This window comes from Amblyomma mixtum, chromosome 1 (assembly GCF_055824585.1).
Source record: "Amblyomma mixtum isolate Tamu chromosome 1, ASM5582458v1, whole genome shotgun sequence".
Taxonomy (NCBI): domain Eukaryota; kingdom Metazoa; phylum Arthropoda; class Arachnida; order Ixodida; family Ixodidae; genus Amblyomma; species Amblyomma mixtum.
The window spans coordinates 70,928,571-70,951,268 of NC_143012.1; the positions used below are offsets into that span (position 1 = coordinate 70,928,571).

The 22,698-nt window shown below is 44.3% G+C and overlaps 1 protein-coding gene across 1 annotated transcript in view; it reads right to left on the reverse strand.

Moving 5' to 3' along the window:
* Orc1 (origin recognition complex subunit 1) overlaps positions 1 to 22,698 on the reverse strand; it is a 48,411-nt gene that overhangs the window by 13,603 nt on the left and 12,110 nt on the right. Inside the window, exons 5-12 of the mRNA XM_089552040.1 lie at positions 20,724 to 20,997; positions 18,298 to 18,579; positions 14,330 to 14,620; positions 12,784 to 13,044; positions 11,617 to 11,821; positions 8,932 to 9,095; positions 7,176 to 7,277; positions 1,311 to 1,482 (exon numbers count right to left, since the gene is read on the reverse strand). Coding sequence (XP_089408166.1) covers positions 1,311 to 1,482; positions 7,176 to 7,277; positions 8,932 to 9,095; positions 11,617 to 11,821; positions 12,784 to 13,044; positions 14,330 to 14,620; positions 18,298 to 18,579; positions 20,724 to 20,997 — 1,751 coding nt within the window. The remainder of the gene's footprint in view (positions 1 to 1,310; positions 1,483 to 7,175; positions 7,278 to 8,931; positions 9,096 to 11,616; positions 11,822 to 12,783; positions 13,045 to 14,329; positions 14,621 to 18,297; positions 18,580 to 20,723; positions 20,998 to 22,698) is intronic.

The following is a 22,698-nucleotide window of genomic DNA, read 5'->3' on the forward strand; positions in this document are numbered from 1 at the left end:
TCCTCCATAAAAACTGGCTGCTAAATTTTACCACAAGGCAGCCCACCAACGCCCTAGGTTGGCAACTGCGAAAACATTTTAGTAGGTTGTCAACCGAAATCCTGAATGGCTCAATATAGTTGCTTTCCCGCGACCGTATCTTCTTTTCGGAGCAGCTAAGGAGCAATATTGACCGATTTGTCACTTTTGGAGCAGACTGGTGCAGCAAAATGTAAATGTATCAAAATGGAGCAAATGGAGCAGCTGGAGCACCACTGCGTGATAGTGCAAATAAAACAAAGTTCAACAGTTTTTAATGATGAAAAAAAAACAGAGATGGAAGAAAAGCCAAGACCAGCCGAGACTATCCAGAATTGCGGCAACAAACAAGATGGCGACGGGCAGCGATGTTGGATCTGATACGTTTCCTTGTTTTGTTGCTTCGCTTGTAGCTATAACGAACGAATTTTTTGCTGAAAACAGTGTTATAGCATGTAAAATAAAGTTGTAAGTACTTTTTATGCACTGTACATGTTTTTCCTTTGAAGTCGCTGCTGGCGAGGCTACGCACTCGGCCAGCAAAGTGTGGTCCGTGAACGCACTCCTAGCGGAGTGCACTCTTCCGCGAGTGACACTCCACTTGCGTCGTTTAGATGTGGCAAAGTGTACTTACAGCGAGTAATGAAATTTTCAGGCCACATGTATTTTTGTGTGCATATTTTAGATATGTCATTTAATTTTGTGTAAAACAATTCTTTGAGCACTTGTGCAATTTTTATGCAAGTCTTTTGGTGAGAGCATATAAGAAAATTTGCTGCAGGAAACTTGCTGAAATGCATGCCATTGGGCTCTCCTGACACCAAGGAATGCAATAAGGGTAAAATTATCATCCTGGCTATCATAGAACTTGAGTTACAGGGTACTGAAGCTGCCACTTCACAAGCAGGAATACACACTTTCCTTCTCATTTCTGAAGCGACAACTTCAAAACTCTATAACTCAAGTTCTATTAGAGCCAGGATGATAATTTCACCCTTATTGTATTCCTTGGTGTCAAGAGAACCCAATGGCATACATTTCAGCGAGTTTCCTGCAGCAAATTTTCTTCAAAACTCTCCGCAAAATACTTGCGTAAAAAGTGCATAAGTGCTCAAGGAATTGTTTTGCATGAAATTAAATGACATATCTAGAATCAGCGCACAAAAATACATGTGCCCTGATAATTTCATAACTATGACTAAATTAATAAAAATTTTCTTTTCAAGACCAGTGTCCCCCCTTAATTTGTTCGTGGTGCCCCTAACGGTAAACTGCCAGCTCTTCAGGCTCACCCTGAGGATGTGGCTGTAGCACTGTGCGGGACTGGTCAGCTTCATGCCGTTGACCTCGACGAACTTGAAGGGCTGCGTGTATCCACCTTCGACCGACTCCTCCAGCACGCGGAGGACGTCGTGAACCGTAGCCGTCTTGCCAGTGCCTGGGACACCCGATATGTACATGCACCTGCAAGGAGGCAGCGTGGGGCAGCTTACTTATTAATAAGTCTTCAGCCATGATGATGGCTGCAATGGGCTTGTGGTTAAAGGCAATGGGCTTGTGAGAAAGACATTTGCTTTGAATAAATTTGAAGCAAATGTCTTGGATTACTTTTTGGTGTTTTAAAAAAAATGTTTAACGGTATACCAAAGCATTTTCAAAACCATTTACTTTTCTGACTTGCTAGGCAGTTACATTTAAGGGGGGACGAGGGTCTTAAAACGGACCTTTTTATTTGTGTCTAGAATCTGATGAAATTCTGCACACAGATGTGTTTTTCTCTTCTCATTTCAAAAATGTAATCACAGTTGAGCTGGTGGTCTTAGACCAAAAGTTATCTTAAATTCTGGGGTGTAATTAGCTAACTTCTTACACAGCTTTAACGAACTTTCTCACTGCATTTTGTTGCTTTTAATTACATGAATTGATAGCCAGAGAGTTCCCATACCTGATGACATTCTTACTTTTTTTGTTTCGGCCACATATCAACAGCAATTTACATTTAGCTTAACGAGTTGCAGAGTAAAATACTGCAACCTTTTACTCTCGACATAGTACATCCGGATGACATGCCCTTAGAGAAGAACGAAGAATGTCACCGGGTATGGGAACTCTCTGGCTATCAATTCATGTAAATAAAAGCAACAAAATACAATGAGAAAGTTTATTAAAGCTGTGTAAGAAATTACCTAATTACATTCTAGACTTTGTAAGATCTAAGACCACCAGCTCAATTGTGATTACATATTTGGAATCGGAAGAGAAAAACACATTGTGTGCAATATTTCATGAGATTCTCGCCATAAATAAAAAAGCAAACAAGGGAAGGGGAATGAGGGGCTCGTTATAAATATGAGAGAAGCCAACAGCCACAGAAACCAAGGAGCACAGGGGATTTTTTTTATATTATTTTATTTTTATTTTTTTTGTGGTGTTGCTAGAACTGACACTTTTAAATTTTCCCTTTTCCCGCGTACCATCAGTGAGTGGAATTCTCTGACATGATAAAATGTAAGCGCATGGTCATCCTGCATGCTTTTTTTATTTTTATTTTTAGTTTTTCTTTCTATTTTACTTGTTATTTCTTTTTATTTTACTTGTTACCCGTGTATCTGTGTTATCTTGTTCTGCTTGGATCTGTAAGATGATCTGCAGTATGAAATAAATAAAATAAAAAATAAATAAATAAAAAAAAGTAAGAATATTACTGTCGCTTAAAGCTAATTGGTTAGAAAAGCAGAAGAAAAAACAACCACATGCCGCCGGTGGGATCCGAACATACGACCTCCGAATTACGCGTCCGGTGCTCTACCTCTGAGCTACGGCGACGGCTGTCAAACCTTCTGCTTTCGGGGGTGTTTATGTTTACAAATAACCTAACCTTGAGAGTGTTCATCAGCGCCACCCATGTTCGTAAGCGGCGGACGTGGAACGTCCTGGGTTACCGCTGGTGTGACGTTTTCTTCTGCTTTTCTAACCAATTAGCTTTAAGCGACAGTAATATTCTTACTTGATCAACACCACAAAAAAATTAAAATAAAATAATATAAAAAAAAATCCCCTGTGCTCCTTGGTTTCTGTGGCTGTTGGCTTCTCTCATAAATAAAAAAGTTAGTTTTAAGACCCTCGTCCCCCCTTAAAAAGAAAACAGTGCAGCACAAAAAGCATTTCAAAAATTTAAACTCGGCAATAAATGCATAAAAAGTAGGGGTGTGCGAATAGTGGTTTTTTGGTTCGAAGCGAATTCGAAGCGAATAGCGATTTTCTTCGAATAATTTCGAAGCGAATAGTTCGAATAGTACTTCTGGCACTAAAAAGAGGCTGAGTGACAGTAGGCATTTCCAAAACCATTTATTTTCCCAACACACGATGCCATTACACACCGCACTGAGGCTTTATTTAAAACCACGTACACCTCAAAATTTTAACACCCAGAGTGAAGAACAATTTTTACTGGCAATTTATACTGGAAGAACAATTTTTACATTCCCAGACTAGCATTCCCTCGAGCAAGAATGGAAACGGCTGTACAAAACTCTAGCGCCGCAAGCGAAACGTCATTCGCACCGCTCGCGCGTCCTGGCAAAATTGTCCCCCGGTAGTACCTCCGAGCAGCACTCAGCATCGCGCTTCCATCAAGAATGCTCTCAGCCTCCAACATATCTGAGTGCCCGAGTTGCGGCGACGGAGTTTGGCACACCACCGAAGATGGCTCAATTAATGTCCTGATTACGGCGGCGTTCCGTTCCCATCAACGCGCAAGCAGTCAGAATAGCAAGAAAAGACGCCAGTCGTAGATGCCGAGCGTTAACGGCAGTAATCCTCCACGGGTGCACAATAAGCTTAGCGTTATCACACGCTAAAGGCGCCCTTCCCATTGACGACATCCGAGTCCCCGCGCTGCCGCTGAATTTTTCGAGCCTCCGCCGGTAATATGATGGCTTGCTTGAAAGCTGCCGAGAACGGTCGCTCATGTTCCGTACGCATGATTCGTCACCTGATTGGGTGAAGCGATAGCGTGGTAAGGCTGCGTGTTTATCTTCGCATCTGTCCTATCTGGTAATCTTTTCCGCAACTCTAACGGGGGAAAAAAAAAAAAATCGAGAGGCGGTGGAGCGGGCGCGGCTTCGGTGCTTATCTGATTTTCCAGCCAGCGTCCGCCGCGGCGGACGCGGTTGTTGCGTTGTGTGACGCGCGTCTTTTTTTCTTTTTTCTTTCTTTCCTCTTATCTTTGAACTCTCCTCTATCTGCACGTGGCAGCGGTGGTGGCTCGGCTAGAGCCAGTCGGCAGGCCCGTGCACTTTCATTTTCATCCTTCGCTCAGTCGCAACAACAACAGAAATTTCCGGAGCCCTCCACTACGGCGTCTCTCATAGCCTCAGTCGCTTTGGGACGTTAAACCCCATAAACCAACCAACCAAGTAAACTGAGGTTTCTTGTTTTGAAGCTTAGACGACTGATGGCTGTGCTCTTCCTTCTTTGTGTCTGCCTGGACACGGTGGCAGCGACGCGGCTTATGGCAGCCGCACGGAGACGGCCAGAAAGCAGGATCTTCCGCAAGAGCGCGTCGCCCTCACTTTTATTTCGTTTGTAGCTGGGTTCGCACCCCGACCTGGTTGTGATTCGTGTATTGACTGACCCCCGGGCGTTGAAAGCGTGATAAAAAAAAGCCATCTACGCGGCAATACTCGGAACTGAAACCACATAAAGCAAGCGGGCAAGCGCCCCAGGAACACTATTCGCGCGAGGCGAATACTTCGAAATTTCGAATACCGAGAATTCGGTTCGAAGCGAATATCGAATACCGTGCTATTCGATCGAATATTCGAAATTATCGAATATTCGCACACCCCTAATAAAAAGCAACATCTAGCTGCTTTGTTTGCCATCAGTAATTAATTTTAATTGAGAATGCCATGCAATTGCTGACACTGAAACCACTAACAGCAAGTGTTCCAGAAATGTTATTTGCTTCTGACAAATACTTGAAGGATTTGAAAGATAAAGAGTGAATCAAATAGGTATTGCATATGTCACTGCTCGCTTGAATACTATTAGAAATTACCAGATGTTCATGAAGGCTACTAAGGTACATTCTGTTTCAAGCTTTTTGACAAGGTATAGAAATACAAAGCATGTTAGTCATTCTGTTCATCTTAATTGCAGAGTGGGCAAATGGTATTTACAAATTTTTTTCCAATCAACTATCACTATGTACAGTAGAACCCCTCTATAGTGAAATCACTTAGACCATCTTTATCAGGTCAATGTCTGTTCTATATCAGTTGAGGATGATGGCATGGCTCTGAGGATGCTGTTTAGTAATTTGACTGCTTACTAAACACGAAGTCAGTCACGTAGTGTTGGTTTAGAAAAGAAACGCTTAGAAATAATACGGTTGGTTGGTTGGTTTATGGGGTTTAACGTCCCAAAGCGACTCAGGCTATGAGGGACGCCGTGGTGAAAGGCTCCGCAAATTTCGACCACCTGGGGTTCTTTAACGTGCACTGACAACGCACAGCACACGGGCCTCTAGAATTTCTCCTTCAAAGAAATTCTGCCGCCGCGGCCGGGATCGAACCCGCGTCTTTTGGGTCAGCAGCCGAGCACCATAACCACTGAGCCACCGCGGCGGCAGAAATAATACCTTCCATCCTCCTCTGATCATCCCATTAGATGTTAATCATTTATTTTCAGGTACCCAATTTTATGTTATCGTGTTTTTGATTTCACCTGTCTCGTGGAAGTATTGTATTCGCACAAATATGAGGTAGAGGTGAATATAACACAACAGGGGAGTCTGAGTACATATGAAAACAAGAGCTTTATGTGAACATGTCCACAGCAGCTGAGTTGAGAGTTGAGTTAAGTTGTTTGATGCTACAGGTGGAATTAGCCTTGCTTATTCTGCCGACAATTGCTCCAGCGTAGCATCACTTATATGTTGATAATGTCCTAAAACCAGTCAGATCTGCCCCGCTATGCGCACAATCACTAATAATAGTACATATTCCACTCCCGCAGTCACCATCTATGCACACATTCACTCATGCCTCATTCTCATTTAATAGGTGGCAATAGTTAAGCATGACACAATCAAGCGCTGCAAAATTCTTCAAGCTATTACCGTATTTACTCGCATATAGGTCGACTTTTTTTTTTTTTTTCAGAAATGTTGCCCATAATTAGTTATCGACCTATATTCATGACCAAAGAACCTCGACTTATATTCATGATGCAGGTCTTCATCATCATCATGCGGGTGCACACAGTGAATTGCTGTGTGTACCTGCATTGCTCTTTCGCTCATTTCTGTGACCTTATCGTGGTAGACAGCTTAAGAAGCAGTATATTTTGGCATTCTGGGCAGGAGCGGTGATAGTAAAACATGGGAGGCGTACCACATAAGAAAAAGAGGAAAAAGTTGTGTCAGCGTTACATCTGTGAACCTTTTTAAAGCTGAGATTTCATATCTTGAACGGTTCTGTTGATTGCACATCAGGTTTTTTTCTCCGCATGCTTAGGTTTCTGCATATTATTAGCTCGCTTTTCAGAGATTAAAGTCAGATGAAGTGTGTGCTTGTCCGACGTCGTATGTGCATGTTTTTCAAAAGATATTGGTCGACTTATACTCGAAAAATTTTTTTTTTTATTTCTCGGCGATCCCAATGTATAGGGGTCGACCTATACTCGTGGTCGACCTATATGCGAGTAAATACGGTACGGTTTTGTGTTCTGGTTATAACACCTGACATTGTAAAAAAAAAAGATTGGTTTATGGTTTATTGGAGTTTAACGTCCTGAAGCAGCTCAGGCTATGAGGGACGCCATAGTGAAGGGTTCCGGAAATTTCGACCACCTGGGGTTCTTTAACGCGCACTGACATCGCACAGCACACGGGCCTCTGAAATTTCCCCTTCATTGAAATTTGGCCACCGCAGCCGGGATCGAACCCGCGTCTTTCAGGTCAGCAGCTGAGCACCATAACCACTGAGCCACCGCGGCGCGCAAAAAAAAAAAAAAGAGGCCCTAAAATTCAGATAACAAATAGAACGGATGGAAAGCAACACAAGCCATTTCTTCCCGACATTTCTCGACACTTTTAAAAGAAAAAGAAGGGAGAGAGAGTGAGGGCGAGAAGGAAGAAAGGGGTGACTCACCCTCCCGTTCCATCCTGCAGCTTTCCCTCCACAAAGGAGTAGATGTCCGCAAACTCCTGCTCTCGGCAGGGTAGGCAGGTCGGCACAGCCGAGACATGCAGCCTGCATGGGTTCATTTAGAAAGAGAGAGAATAAAGAAATGTCAGTCAGCTTGGTCGCGTTCAAAAGAAAATTGTAAGAATTATTACAAACTCACCTCCAATATGTTCATCTATTGCACTTCTTAAAGAGTTTAACTTAGTAAACATGGAACACTATTATGATTTCTGTTCATGCAAGGCCCTAGTGAAAGATAAAAAACAAAGTAACTTCCTCTCACAGTTAGCAAACATAGGTCACAACATTCACCCATATCCCACACGACACACAGAACACTGCGAAGTTCCCTCATCACGAACAAACTATGGAATGCAAATGTTGTGTAATGTAATTCCAAGACTGTTAAATAACCTTAATAGACCATACAATGCAAGAACGTATTAGAAACCTTGACGTATTGTACAGCTGATTTTTATTATGATATATGCATTCTGATGAATGTAGACTTGATGTGTATATGTGTGTGTGAAAGTGGTGTGTTTTATGCCGTCATTTTTTTTACACGACAATAGAAAATTGCCACTGTCTGGTTTGTAAAATTTGCACGTTATTACAGTATTTATGGAGTTGTCATGTGTTTTGATAATAATTGTTATCTATTTAGCCTAATGGCTTTACAAAATATGTAATTCCTAATGTTTCACGCATGTACTGTGTCTGCCCTTGTCCGTATGTAATAGGGGATGCGAGCTTGTCAAGCTGCCCATAAGGCCGCTTTTTCTCTCGTCCCCTCATCTTCTTTCAGTACATGAAAATAAATGAAATGGCAGCTTGGATAATTAGGTCAAATGCGGACATGTGCGCTAGCATGATGTATTTTAGTGCTGCTAAATCAACATTAGTGATGGGCAGGACGTAATGAAATGGAAATTCTGGTTTTTCAAGGCCTCAACCCCTATCGTCACCTGCCCAACATTGAGTAAAGAACACTCTTGGTTAGAAAGGTGTGCCAGCAATTAGTTTCACTGCCGTGGACAGGAATGGAAATAAGCAAACAAAGCATGCTATTCTATTCCAAGTGCCATAGCACTTCTCTTAGCAGAAATTGTGTAACACTGAGTGCATGAGAATTGGCGCCAGCAATCCCTACTGGCCTGCACATGTTTTATCCCCCAATTTCAACTAGGTTTGGTTTATGAGGTTTAACGTCCCCAAATGACTCGGGCTATGAGAGACGCCGTAGTGAAGGTCTCCGGAATAATTTTGACCACCTGGTGTTCCTTAACGCGCACTGACATCGCACAGCACACAGGCTTCTAAAATTTTGCCTCCATCGAAATTCGACTGCCACGGCCGGGATCGAACCCACGTCTTTCGGGTCAGCAGCCGAGCACCATAAACACTGGCCACCGCACCGGCCAATTTTCATCAGGCAGTGCATGATTAGGGCAAGAAGACTGTAGCATGTTTGATTCACTTCTGTACACAACTGTTCAGTACGTTGTGGCTGGATTTGAGTGCTTATCTAATGAGAATAGCGTAGCGTAGAGAGTAGTTGCGTGCAGTGCAAGTGTAGGCAGGAAAAGAAAACTCCCACACTTTCGTTCCACCCCAATCTGACAGTAACAGCTATGACTGTGACAGCTGTGCTGTTATGATGCTACGCTATGTACATATAATTGTGCACATAGCATCTGAAAGTCTACATGAGCCTCACCGAGACTTGGCTATGTCAAGTGGGGTCTGCGGTCCCTCCACTGCGTGACTTCTCTTCGGCACAGACGGTGTCAGACTCAGCATGGTCCGGCGTGGCGTTCTGGGTGTGCCAGCAACGGACGACTTCTTTGCAGAGGTGCGCGGAGTTCGGACAGAGGAAGGCTTCTGAACAAAGTTCCAAAAAAGGTTTGCAAAAAAAAACAAAAAAACACATTACGTACTTGGGCCACAGACATTTGTGGTAATGCAAACAGTACAATATGAGCATGCATTCTCTATTCTCCAAGCAAAAAATTCAGGGGGGGCACTTTGTTGACCTAAAGTGCGGTGAGGCGGAAGCCTTAACTGCAGTGTTGCCGCTTGTGTCAGTGATGTGCGGTTAAGATGTTAAGCTTTGCCTATAAGAGCGGAATGCGACGGCGTCTTGCAACGCTGCCCGAGAGTGCACAGAACGCCATCGCCCGTTCAGCTCTACGCCTTGCTCGTCGGTAAATTGGTTTTTGAGGGCAGGAGATGTACCTGTCTCACATACCTCTGAACCTCCCTGTAACCGGAAGGAAGGAAGATGGGAGTGAACGAAGACACCTTATTCACTAAACGCGCCTTTGTTCATTCCAAACCATCAAGCTGACATGGCGGAGTGGTTAGCATGCTCGTCTCGCACTCCGTCGATGTTCGATTCCCGAACTCGACCAATTTCTTACTCGGTTTTATTTATTTATCTGGCCTGATTAGAAAGGTTAATTAGGCTAATTAAGTGATCAAGCAATTAACTAAACTCATTCGCACTTACTTGGAGCATCACTATACAATCCCTTTAATTGGTTGCATGGTTACAGCCAGAGTACAATTGGCCCCGTTTGAAATTCGCGCACTGTGACGTCACGACCGTTTCGACCAATTGAAATGCGTGACATTTCTGTCGACAAGTCCTGCTTACAACGATGAGGCATTAAAGGCTTCCGCCTTAAAAATTGACACTGACACGTGTGAATGGATAGGACAGAGGCCAATAGTCCCTCTGGTCACAATGTCACCATATGTGCACATAGGAACTTGTTTGGTGTTAATTTCAATTGTTACTGGGATATAATGCAGCCATTAACGGCTGGAGACATTGGAGCCCTTTGTATATAGGAAAGGTAGGAAATCATTTATAAGATGGAAATGCCTGTGTTTTATGGCAGCTCTGCTACGGCTCTAGTGAGTATGCGTTTTTGATAGCTCGTTTCGCAAGTACGAGCACATTAAAAGCTTAAAATGTGATTTGTTTGACTAATGACTCCCTCTGACAAGAATGAGACAAATGGATAAGTTCAAACGGATAAGTTGGAAAACCAATTCCCAATTCACCGAATTTAAAAGGTGCTTGTATGGTTGCTAACAAAAAAATATATATATATATATATATATCAGAGACCAACGATGCTGCAATATTGTATTAAGCAAAACCAGTAAGCTTTTGCTATAATGCAAGCTAGCAACTAAGTAAACAAGAAACTGATATTGTTTTTTTGTAGAATTCTGCAGCTGAAAAAGAAAATACATGTCAGCCTGCGGATTTGATGCTAGTCTGTAGCAACTCTGCAATCTCGATGCACTAACATAAATACTAACCCAAGAATTAGTAGCCAATAGCAAGCGGCTTGACTAATCAAAGTCCAGATACAGAAGCAATGTGATATGGCGTTTAGTGAAACTAATAATGGTAAGCTTTCAATAAGAACAAAACACTCAAGCTCACAGACACAAACATAAAGTACCGTAAAAACCCGCGTATAATACGAGGTTTTTTTCCCATAATTAGCATCCTAAATTTCCGCCTCGTACTATTTGCGGATGCGAACAAAAATTTTCGAAGTTGCTCGATGTTTTGGTTTCGTTTTTGCGGCGTGGCTATGGCTTGGCTTCGCTATTGGCGCGTGGCTACGGCTTGGCTTCGTTACTCTCGACAAACGACGTCACGACGTCGTTTCTTTGTTGATCCGTTGGGTGCGCCGGGGGGTCGCGGTGTGCCGTGCGCCTGTTGACAACGCACGTGCTAGCATGTAAGGCACGCTTCGTGAAGTGGATATTGTTTTAGAGAGCACAATGTCACGGTCTCGAAAACAGTACTCGGCTACTTTCAAGCGATTTTGGCTGCGGAGAACATCGGCAACGGTGCGGCCGGGAGGCAGTTTGGTGTCGTCGAAGGAAGCATTCGTGGATGGCCACAACAGAAAGAAGCCCTTTTCGCGTGCAGCGGAACGCGACAAAGCTTTCGCGGCCGTTTGATGGTTGTGTAAACAAACCGGTCAAGGACGCAGTCTGGCGGTGCTACGCAGAGTGGATGCGCTCAGGTGAGCCTGCAGTGACGCCAACCGGGCGGCTGAAGCGGGCTTAAGAAGTGCGGCATCTCGAACGCCCTCGATGGCACGGCAGATGAGTACATTTGGGATGATTTGTCGGACAAAGAAATGTTCGAAGAAAGCGCTACTGAAGAACAAAGTAATTGAAGTGAAGTGCGGGATGCGATTTGAATAAATGTCTTCTATGAGCTTGTGTTACTCGTGTTATACGCGGGTGAGACTTTTTTTCCCATTTCGCGTCTCTAAATCTTAGCCCCGTATTATATTCGGGTTCGTATTATACGCGGGTTTTTACGGTAACTGTTTCTTCGCACAAAATTATCACAGCTTACACATACCCTGCCAGTTTTCTTTGGTGTTTCAAAATCATCATCTTCTTCACCAGATGATGAAGAGGAACTCGTGAAGACCTCATCAAAGTTTGGATCTTGGTCATCGTCGCTCGTGTCGCACTCTCTCCCAGTGTTGAGCTCCAACTTCCTGGGTTTGGCACCGAGGTTAAGTTTGCGTTTGCTGCGTGGTGTTTGCTTTTCTTCTTTTTCACTGGAGCAAAGGCAAGAAAGGTCGTTGGTTAGAGGACGTTTCAAAAAGCAAGTACAGTGCACTCTCAAGACGTCACAAGGTGACCTGGACAACATCTGCATCAAAAGCACCCAGCCCATAGATAAAAGGCCCATAAATGAAATACCATAGGCAGCCCTTATTTGAAGAAGTCACAGACTCTTCTTAAGAGTGTTAGCTTTTAACCATCACGTTTCGAGATTTCGTGGGGTCTGCTACCGATGGATGGATGGATGGATAGGAGCGCCCCCTTTGAAACAGGATGGTGGCAATTGCCACCATGCTGAGAAAACAGCGCCATCTATGGCAGCAAGTGCTCATCACGTTTCGAGATTCCGTGGGGTCTGCTACCACCCTGAGATCCCAGCGCCATCTGTGACAGCAACTAGGAAATAGCACATCTTGCACTGAGACTTGTAGCGCCATCTACATGAGTGTTGTAGAAACAACCACCTGCCGCGTGCCAGTGATGACGTCACGATCCAATATAGCAGATAGAGGCGGAACTATGTGAGTATCCCCTGTCCCACATGTAAACTGCAGCTTATGCACATACAGCCAAACCATGTTATAGCAAACCAGTAGAAATCATATGATAATTCAATATAGATAAAATTTGTAACAAAATTTTGCCAGGATGGCAAATGGGAGAGACAGTTCTGAAGTTTTAGCGCCGTTTCAAAGCCGCAAGAAGTCGTCGAATTAGCCCTACTTAAAAACAAGAGTTCCATGCTGCAGAGTTGCCCGCACACCTCTGATGTGCGCGCGACGGCAGGCATGACAACAAATGAACGGTCCCGTCTACGAGAGCCCTACAACCGCTTAGTTTCGGATTTTCTGAGCTTTTTGCTAGCTTTTATTTTATAGCTAATGTGGTGGTAACAATAATATTATGGTAACGACAGCATGCAACCAGAAAATAAGGTCAAAGGCGGTGAACCAACCTCGTGAACACGTCATCGTCAGACTCCAAGGCTTCAGTGTAACGGACGCTCTTCACTTTGCGACCTGACCTCGTCGATGCAGGTCGGTCAAGTACGTGACTGCCAGAAGCCGCAGTGGGTCTTCTTGGTTCTGTACGGCACCTTGCAGACTGAGTCCGGCGGAGCAGATTGGATGCCTTGCCACGAGGTGGCGTCTCGTGACGGCTTTCTTGCACGGATTTCGCCTTGCGCCCACTCCTTGACACCGGTGATGAGCACGAACTGCCCCAGGAATGCAAATGAAAGAAAAAAAAAGAATCGAGAGAGGTGATGCAATGAACTAAAAAGGAAAAAAGAAAGGAATGGGAAGAAAGAACAAAAAGAAATGAATGAAAAAGTAAAGAAAAAGGAAGGAAAATAAACAAGATGAAGTAAATGGTTTCTTGATACGAAAGCAGAGCACAAAGAAATAAATCTTTTTGTTTGCAAAGTTACTAAATTGCCCTCTTCTTCCACTTTCCTTGCTTCTTCGCGTAACAATGTATAACAAATGCTCAAGCAGTCAGGCCATGAGCTTGAAATGAGATGTGGAGTGCAAAGGCAGCTGAAAAGTGCCCAAGAGCAATTGCGAAGAAGAGTAAGATGATGCCTCTGTTTTTTTCCATGCACATTAGTCTAAGCTGCAAGTGCCTAGCAATTGCAACTAGAGGAGCTAGCGGGACCGTTCTAGCGCACTAATGCATAATAGAAGGCTTTGTGGTTTTGAACACTCGTTCCCATTCTTTTGACTACCATATTCCAGAAATGCTAGAGTCCTGAACCTGAGGTGCTCTCTTTCTTTACCGCATTTATCGAATCTAGGCCAATAGTTTTCTTAAAAACCTAAGATATAAAATTCTTGTGTTGGCTTAGATCCGAGGATTCTGTCGTTGCATTCATAAAATACGATGAGAATTCATAAAAAGAAAAAAAGTGTCCCAGACCGGACGAACAGCTGCTCTGCTATGTGATGGAAGTGCGGAACAACGGCTACGCGTTGACGGCGGACATGCTGCGCGGCTTCTTTTGGGATGAGTGTGCACCAGAGCACAGCACCAACTTGCAGTCTAAAGACTCCGCGAGTGACGACTGAACGTAGAATAAATGCCGCTCATTCCGATTGGTGTGCTTCTACTTAAATTGTTTTTTTTTCGCACATCGCGTATATGGGCCGCACCTTGAAAATTTGCCCTCGAATCTGGAAAAAAAAGTGCGGCCTTTACAAACGTTTATACGGTACTTGCATTGTGAGAGAAGTTTCTTTCATCACAACTTGATGTCTTACCCTTCAAACTGAGACAAGCAGAGTTCCCATATATGCATCTGCAGGTCGCCAAGCATAGCCGCACACATCCAGAACAATGCTACGAATGCATCAAACCCTCCTAGGAGTGACATGAACTACTCCACTCACAAGGAACGAACTCGATACAAACTATGACAGGAGGCTGTCTTCTTGTGAACAAGGTAAGGCCAACGCAAACCGAGAACACCAAAATCATACATAAATAAAGCATGAAAAGCTCACCCGACTCTCGGCGCCTCTTCCAGCGCCTCGGAAAACGCCACACCACGGTTTTTCCGCCGCGGCGTCCTCGTCGTTTTGGCACACAGCTCCAATGTGTTCTTTGGGGCTCTCCGCGAAGAGTGGCTCTTCTTTCCAGTGACAACGACCTCGATGTCACTGTCCTCAGGTGAGGGACTCTTCTTAGACTTTGAGTGTGCTTCCTCACGGGCCACATCTGGTGTTGTCAGCGCCGATGCCGCATTCATGTCGAGCTTTCGTCTGCTCCGAGGTGTCGTCTGCCGTTGTGCCTCGCTGCAGTCAAGACATCAGTGAGGTTAGAGCGAGGGTGTTCAATTTTATTCAGCCTCGAAGAACCCCAGCAGCTTTAAAAAGTTGCTGAGGAACCTCATGTGTCTCGATTTCCATTCGTTCCGGCACAACATGCATGCAGAAAGAGCAAGCAGACGCTCAGCCTCGCAAAAAAAAAAAGAAATGCCCGAATTCAATTACAGTGAAAGCTCGTTAATTCGACCCCCGTTAATTCGGAAAATTGGATAATTCGACATGCATGCAAGGTCCCTACAATTATACATAGGAGTCTATGGGACGAAACTCTCGTTAATTCGAACAAATTTTGCTGTGCGTCGGTTAATTCGACTTCACTCCGTAGCCCGCCAAGCCGGTGCGCCGAGAGCAAAAAGAAAAAAATACTGCAGCAAGCAGCGCTACTGTACGGCTGATAGGCCATCCGTATGATCATCGTCATCAGCAGCGTGAGAGAGGGCGAGGGAAGCGAGGTTAGCGGCAGCCGAAGTGGCTGGCATCTTTTTTTGTGCTTTACTGTGTCGCAGCAGTCGTGTGGGTGTCTTCCGCTTAACCCTATCAACAGCAAGTCTCGTTTTGGCGTGTGTCGTCATTTCCACGTGTTCTTGCTGCTACGATCGCGGCTATTTAACCTTAAGGCGGCGCCTTTTTTGGTAATTGCGCGCTTTGTCAGCGTGTTTACTGCACTGCTTTTGAGTGGGTAGCGCACCTCCTTTGTGTCCCCAAGGATGAAATAATTGAAGAAGTGACAGGCGCTGACAACGACGATCCGTCAGAAGGTGACAGTTGTGAGCAGTTGTCCCAAATGCCGAAGTGCACGGTGAAAGAAGCCGCAGAAGCCTTGTCCGTGCAGGAGGACTTCTCTGAACAAATCCCTGACGATGCGTGTGGTGCGGAGCATCTGGCAGCTGTTAGAGCTATCGTAGTCGCTTACATTCGCTCGAAAAAGCAGATGGCGATAACAGATTTCTTTGCCAAATAAAGGTACGTCCTGTTGCGGCAAACGTTTTTTGTTGTTCATTCGATATTTTGACATTTGGATAATTCGACAATTTTTCGCGGTCCCGTCAGTGTTGAATTAACGAGCTTTTACTGTAACAATGGCTCACTGTAGATTGAAACAGTCTGCTACAAGCAGTTGTTGTATGACTCCCCAGCAGCAAAGCTAATTGGCCCAATGTTGGAAATGTATTGGCAAAGGCCGGGTATATAAGGGACCGGAGTGAAACCGTCCATTTCCAATATTGGGCCAATCATAAAATCTAGTCATAAAATAAATTTACGGGAAGGTGTGGGCAGGGGCAGGCATGGATTAAGGCATCTGGCGGACCTTAGAAGCAGTCCAAGGAACTCGAGGATTCTACTGAACCCAGTTTTGAGAATCCCGGGATTAGAGCAAACAGCGGTTGGAACAGTAAAACGCTAAATGTCAGTTTGGTTTTTTTATCCATTTTAAGTTGTGTCTTTGTCACTGGCGCCTGGCTAACCAATCTTATCAATCATCGAATAGTACTGGCCAATTGCTTTTTCGCCTGAACTTTGAAGACAAAATGGACAACAAAAACTAAAATAAAATTAAACAGATAATTTTACAATTAGTTACTGTGTCTACAGATTTCTTGCATCAGCTAGCGTTAAGCATGTGTACTGCACACTGTGCCATCGCAATCACAGATTTAGTTTCAAAAGACAGGAAAACCTTTGCAAATCAGAAATCTTGTTTCCGTGCTTTCACCTGCCTAGACAGGTTCCACAATGGTTAATATCTGATTATCAAATATTAACCCTTGAATCCAAATATTATACCAACACAAGGGTTGTGTTGTTAACCCTTCGGTTAACCCAGTGGTTCTCAAATCGGGTTTCATTATCTGCTTCCAGTCCTTGAAGACAAATATTGACAAACAAAATAACGGGTGCATTGATTACGTGAAGGTATCCATAATACAGTGGACTCTCATTAATTTGAACTCACTTAATCTGAACATCCAGTTATTCAAACTGAGTTTGGTCCCGTCAACGTTATGGGCACTGAAAAGGCTTCCCTTATTCAAAACTACACATAATTCATACAAAGTGTTGGTTCCCTTCCAGTTAGAATTATAAAGAGTGGACTGCACTAAAACAATATATATATATATATATATATATAAGGGAAGGCGAATGAGGGGCTCGTTATAAATATGAGAGAAACCAACAGCCACAGAAACCAAGGGACACAGGGGATTTTTAATTTTTTTTTATTATTTTGTACTGTAGTTCGATTTAGAATATTACTGAAGATGTTACCGCTTAAAGCTAATTGATTAGAAAAGCAGAAGAAAAACAACCACATGCCGCCGGTGGGATCCGAACCCACGACCTCAGAATCTAACATCTTCAGTAATATTCTAAATCGAACAACAGTACAAAATAATAATAAACAAAAAATTAAAAATCCCCTGTGTCCCTTGGTTTCTGTGGCTGTTGGCTTCTCTCATATATATACAGTAGAACCCCGCTGTTACGTTCCTCACTGCTGCGTTTTCCCGGCTGTTACGTCGTTTTCTTCGGGTCCCGGCATAGCTTCCATAGGATCCAATGTATTGGGAACCGCGCTGTTACGTCGTAGCCGAGGAAACGATCCCGCATGATACGTCGCAACCGGGCTCCCCGAACCCAACCGGGCAATGCGCGCCAACCGGCATTTTGATTTTTGACGAGTCTTGGCCAGGCTTGGCTACGGAACTGGCTGCAAGAAGCCGCACGCGAGTTGGAGAGGCCGCCACTAGATGGCTATCTGCCTCGCACGCCGAACGCCGCGATCTTTATCGTGGGAGGTGGTGAGGAGGAGGGGCGCGGCTGCGGTCGCTTATCAGCGCGTCTTTTCTTTCACTCTTTCTTTTTATCTTCTAACTCTCCTCTATCTGCAAGTGACAGCGGTGGTGGCTCGGCTGGAGCCAGTCGGCAGGGCCCGTGCAATTTCCTTTTCATCCTTCTCAGTCGCAACAACATCTTTATTGTGCTTTGATGGCGTGATAGCGTTGAGTAAGCCGAAGGGGCTTTCCCTTGAGGAAAAGCTGGACGTACTAAACGCAGTCAACAGGCAGCCAGGGCGGCTTACGCGGCGAGCAGCCTACGAACATTTCAGTGCTTGACGCTGTGCACAACGTCGCTTCAGCGTGGACTGCAGTGAGCGCGTGAACTGCACAGCACTGCTGCGTGCGTGCGGTGTGGCCGCACCGCAAAGCGACGCTGACAGCAATGCGGCCTTTGCTATTGAGAAACGCGTTGTTCTTTCCAGCGAGCGAAAGAAACTGCAATCCACCATTCTCGATTTTTTAAAGTCCTAGGGTCAATTTGCGGAAATTAATTGTTTCAAGTCAAAGCTGCACTGTTTTCATTAATTTTCGGTGCTTTCCTCACTGTTGCGTTTTCCCGGCTGTTACGTTTTTTTTTCCCGGTCCGGTGAAAAACGTATGAACGGGGTTCTACTGTATATTGTACTAATAGAATAAGCAGCACACAAAGATGCCAAAATGTGGCACAGTTACCACACAGAGTGAACGTACATCCCCACATGTTCACAAACACAGCACTTACACAGGGTTCTGCCACCAAGCACCGACAAGCACCACCCCGATGCAGACGACACACACGAAGCTATCGTACGCACAAGACCTGACCTTGTGTCGTCGTCGTTGTCTGAGTCAAAGGAAAGCCACCAACTCTTTTTCAGCAGGCGCCCCGAGCGAGAGTACCTGGGCTGTTCCTGCTGCCGTTGTGCCGACAGTGACGAGACGCGGTCGGCACGTGACGTCGCCGCTCTTCCCGCCGGCTCCGTGTGACACTTGTGACGCCGCATCACCACAGCACGTGACTCCTGTTGTGGTGGTGGCGTTACGAACACGTCATCGCGCAACAGCCCCAGGTTGCGGTCACGACTTCTCGCCGGCGATGCGTATACACTGGTGGAAAAACAGAAAGGCAAAAATGGAAGGAGCAATGAATCTCTAGGTGAGAGATTCTTAAAGGTGATCATGACATGGTCTTCCAACAAATCGTGCTTTTACGTTGCTAGCCACGACGTTATTATGCGTACTTAACAAAGAAGTAGGTCTCTACACAACGCTGGTCCACAAGGGTAGGAGAACCGAAAACTGAGCGAGTTGATGCATATTGAAGAAGTAAAAAACAGCGCAGCGTTGACGGACAAGACAGAAGGAAGAAGGACAAGCGTTGACTCCACGACTGTGAGATTAAGTATCTTGATTCCTATGATTAGAAGTGATTGCAGGGTAGCATGCGTCCAGGTTGTTTTTTGGAGGGTATTAATACATGTGTTTTTTCCAATAAACCTCAGTTGTTAGTCAGCGCTTGTCCTTCTTCTTCCTTCTATTTTGTCCATTGTCGCTGCGCTGTTTTTTACTTCCTCAAGGGTAACGAAGTGGATTCCAAGAGAAGGCAAACGTAGCATGGGGCGGCAGAAAGTTAGGTGGGCGGATGAGATTAAGAAATTTGCAGGAATATACGGTGGCCGCAGCTGGCAAAGGACAGGGTTAGTTGGAAGGACATGGGAGAGGCCTTTGCCCTGCAGTGGGCGTAGTCAGGCTGATGATGATGATGATACTAAAGCAGACCGAGTGATGTCATAACCTGACACCGCCGTCGTCTACCGCAAAACTGCTGCACACACGGTCAGTGCGGAGCAGAGTACGCGCCTACTTGAGTCTGGCCATGACAAACTGTGGTGAAGTCGCCAAAACCAGGCAGAAACTAAACAGAAAAGGGAAAGACACAGGCCTTTGTTGCCTTTGTCCATCTGGCGTGGGGAGTGGGCTCCAGAGCACTATAGCGACTCCGCATCTTTTCTTTTCCTCCGCATCTTTTCTCCAACTTCCCACTTTCAGCTCTCCTTACCCTTAGACTGAACAACAGACAACCCCCTCCCCTATGCTCACCATGCACAGTTCAGTCGTGAGCAAGCACATGACTGTCAGCTTATGTCGTCACGAATCGAGAGTGTGCCACTGTTGCCTGACTGCTAAATGGTTCAGGAGAACTTTTAAAAATTCAACTACAAATTGCTAGCTGCACCGAATGGGCTTATATTTTGTCCAGTTGTTCCAAGATGTACAGCGAACAACATGCAACAAACATCTGCAGTCTGAAAAATGGTGTCATGGCTCCTTTAATCATTTTGGTGTCGGGAAATGCCACGTTTAGGATTTGCTCTCGTCCTGCCTGGCATGCATGTAAAAACGAGCACGCAGATGCACAGCCCTCAAACATGGCCAAATTTAATTCATAATGACTGGCCGTAGAGTGAAAAAAGTCTTCTACGAGCAATTACAATACATTTAGCCCCAAAAATAAACTGTGAAAAGGTGAAAGTTGAGGCATGTATGGATTTAGGGGCTCGGGGAAGCCAAAAAACTTTCCAAGGAACCTGAGGATTCTGAGGAATCCAGTTTAAACACCGATGTCCTATGTGAAGACTAAAAAATAAAGCTAAGATATCAGGTCTGCACAAACAAACATCAGTGTGCCAGCCTTGTCGGAAATGTGATGTCACAGATTGGTTTCACGCCACTGAATGCATGTGTGAAAACTAAACAACACGGTAACCAACCCAATTCCATCCTCTGACAATGGGCCGGACGGTCTACAACTATAAATGTACGCAGGTTCTGGGAAGGCAATGAAATCAGTGGCTCCCAATAATCGATCCTATATTTAGGTTTGCAGTCTTAGACAAAGGTGAACCTTTAAATAAGTACCCAATGTTTTAGATATATTATGGAAATAGTAATTAAATACAAAGCTGGTAAAAGAAAGCTGAGACACCCCTGTATGGCTTCTTGTTATCAGGCTTGTCATTAGACTTGCATTAGACTTGTTCCAAGGAACACCTCACATATGTAATTACTGCAGTGGCTTTAATTTGATGGGTATTAAATGCAGGAACACCCCTGTACAAAGACCCAAAGGACATTAGAGAACCGCAAGCTGTGAAAACCAATCTGAAGGCCTTCACTACGTTTTCCCTGCAGTTCACAGTGCACAGCTTTAATGAATAAAAAAATGCAGACATAAATCGTTTTCCCCGCACCTTTTTTGAGATGCTGGTTTCACATCATCAAGTTGGAATTCTTTTATGCTTGTTTGTGGCAGTGAAGGAGGCGTCGACTTTTGCATACAGTTCCAGGTCTCCCGGTCTCGCCGCATCTTGATTGGGGACACCAGTAACACCTTGTGAGGAGACGACCGAGACTTGACCGGACTTGGAAAGTCTGCAAGCGTACCTTCGAGAGCGACCGACGCGCAGAGTCGCCTGGACACCGATGAAGATGCGTCTCGGGTGTGGTGACCATGACTATGTTTACCTGCATGTTTAGAGCACCATCCTCCTTATTTATTTTATTTATTTTTAAACATACTGCAGGCTGAGCGCCCAAGCAGGAGTGGCATATGTTTACATAAAATTAAAAAAAATTAAATAAAATAAAATAGAAAAGCATGACAGCACAAGTTACAAAACACATCAACACATTGCGTAGTTCAGTTGAAACGCTGCACATAAAATAAGCACAAAAAAAAAACTGACACAGTCAAAGCCGACACCAAGGAACTGACAGGAGGCAACATTTCATAGCTATTAAATACTTAATTTCAGCATATCTAAAGATTGGAGGGAAGAAGTAGGCAAACTATTCCATTTACCATTTACCATTTACCATTGCTATGGAAATGTATGAATGCAACGAGCTACGGAAAAGAGAATTATAGGGGCAACATTAAGCGGGGACACTGGTTTTTGAGACAAAAAATGACCAAAAAATTGGTTTTCAAAAAGTGACATTTGTGGAATCTCCAGCTATTATTTTACAACTGTACCAATTTTTTTTCTTCAAGAAATCAGCATTTTGACCATAATATTCAATTCAGATCATCAAGTGAGCTGATTTTATACAGGAGCAGACAATTTAATGGCATGAAAATTTTGGACATCTGGCTGTCTTTAGTATGTCGGTATCTCAACATCTAGAACAGATAGAGGTGTCATATTGTTTGCTAAGAGAAGCTGAAGGCACAATGTGTGCAATAATCGAAGCAGATTTGTTCAGTCGCACTTCGAAAATTCACAATTTCGCAAAGTTTATCGATGCATTACATTCACGCCTTGAACATTGATATTCCAAGTGCTGTAAAATTACTAATGAGAGTCAAAATGAAAAAATGGTTTTGGTTACTGCACTCTTTACTCACCATACTATGTAGCCATGGATTAAAAATGATTTTTTATTGGGCAGTTTTTTTTTGCACCGAGGTACTAATGAATGACTAATTAAAATTATTTATCTTGGGAACCGACTAATTTATGAGAAAGGTGATTTCATTGTTGAAATCAGTATAAAAAACTGAGCAAGGTGGTACAGTTTCTTCAGGACTAAACTAAGGATAAGGAAAATAGGTCTAAGACCAGTGTCCCCCCTTAAGCAACAGGAAGGCAGCCCCCAGAGTGGGTTAAATGACATCCATACTCATTTCAAGCAAAGGAAATGGACATTGACACTGCAAGTAGTGCACAGAACAAATAACTGATTAACTGAGGTTAACGGAGAGGATTCCAAGAGGTGGTAAACGTATGCCAGGATGCAGCAGAGAGTCAGCTAGGTGAGGGGGATTAGGAAGTTAGTGGGGATAAGGCGGCCACAGCTGGCACAGGGCAGGATTAATCGGAGATTAGTGGGGCAGGCCTTTGTCTCGCAGTAGATGAAGCTAGGCTGGTGATGATGATTTACAAATCCCTCTATTCAGAACTAACGTTCAAGGTCTCTCTGGATGATACACTTAACTACACTGTAACGCACAGGTAATGAGAGCTGGGACACTCAAGGCAAGCCATACATGAAAACAAACTGTCGACTAAGTAAACTTGTAAGCACAAACCAGAAAAAGAAACTTTGCAGCAGGGCAGCTGACAAGTTCGTACAATCGTATTTTTGCCACATCAGACAGTAAGTCAAGTGTAGCCTGTCCCCATTCACACGCATGATCATAAATTCCATCTCGCTAATTCCTCA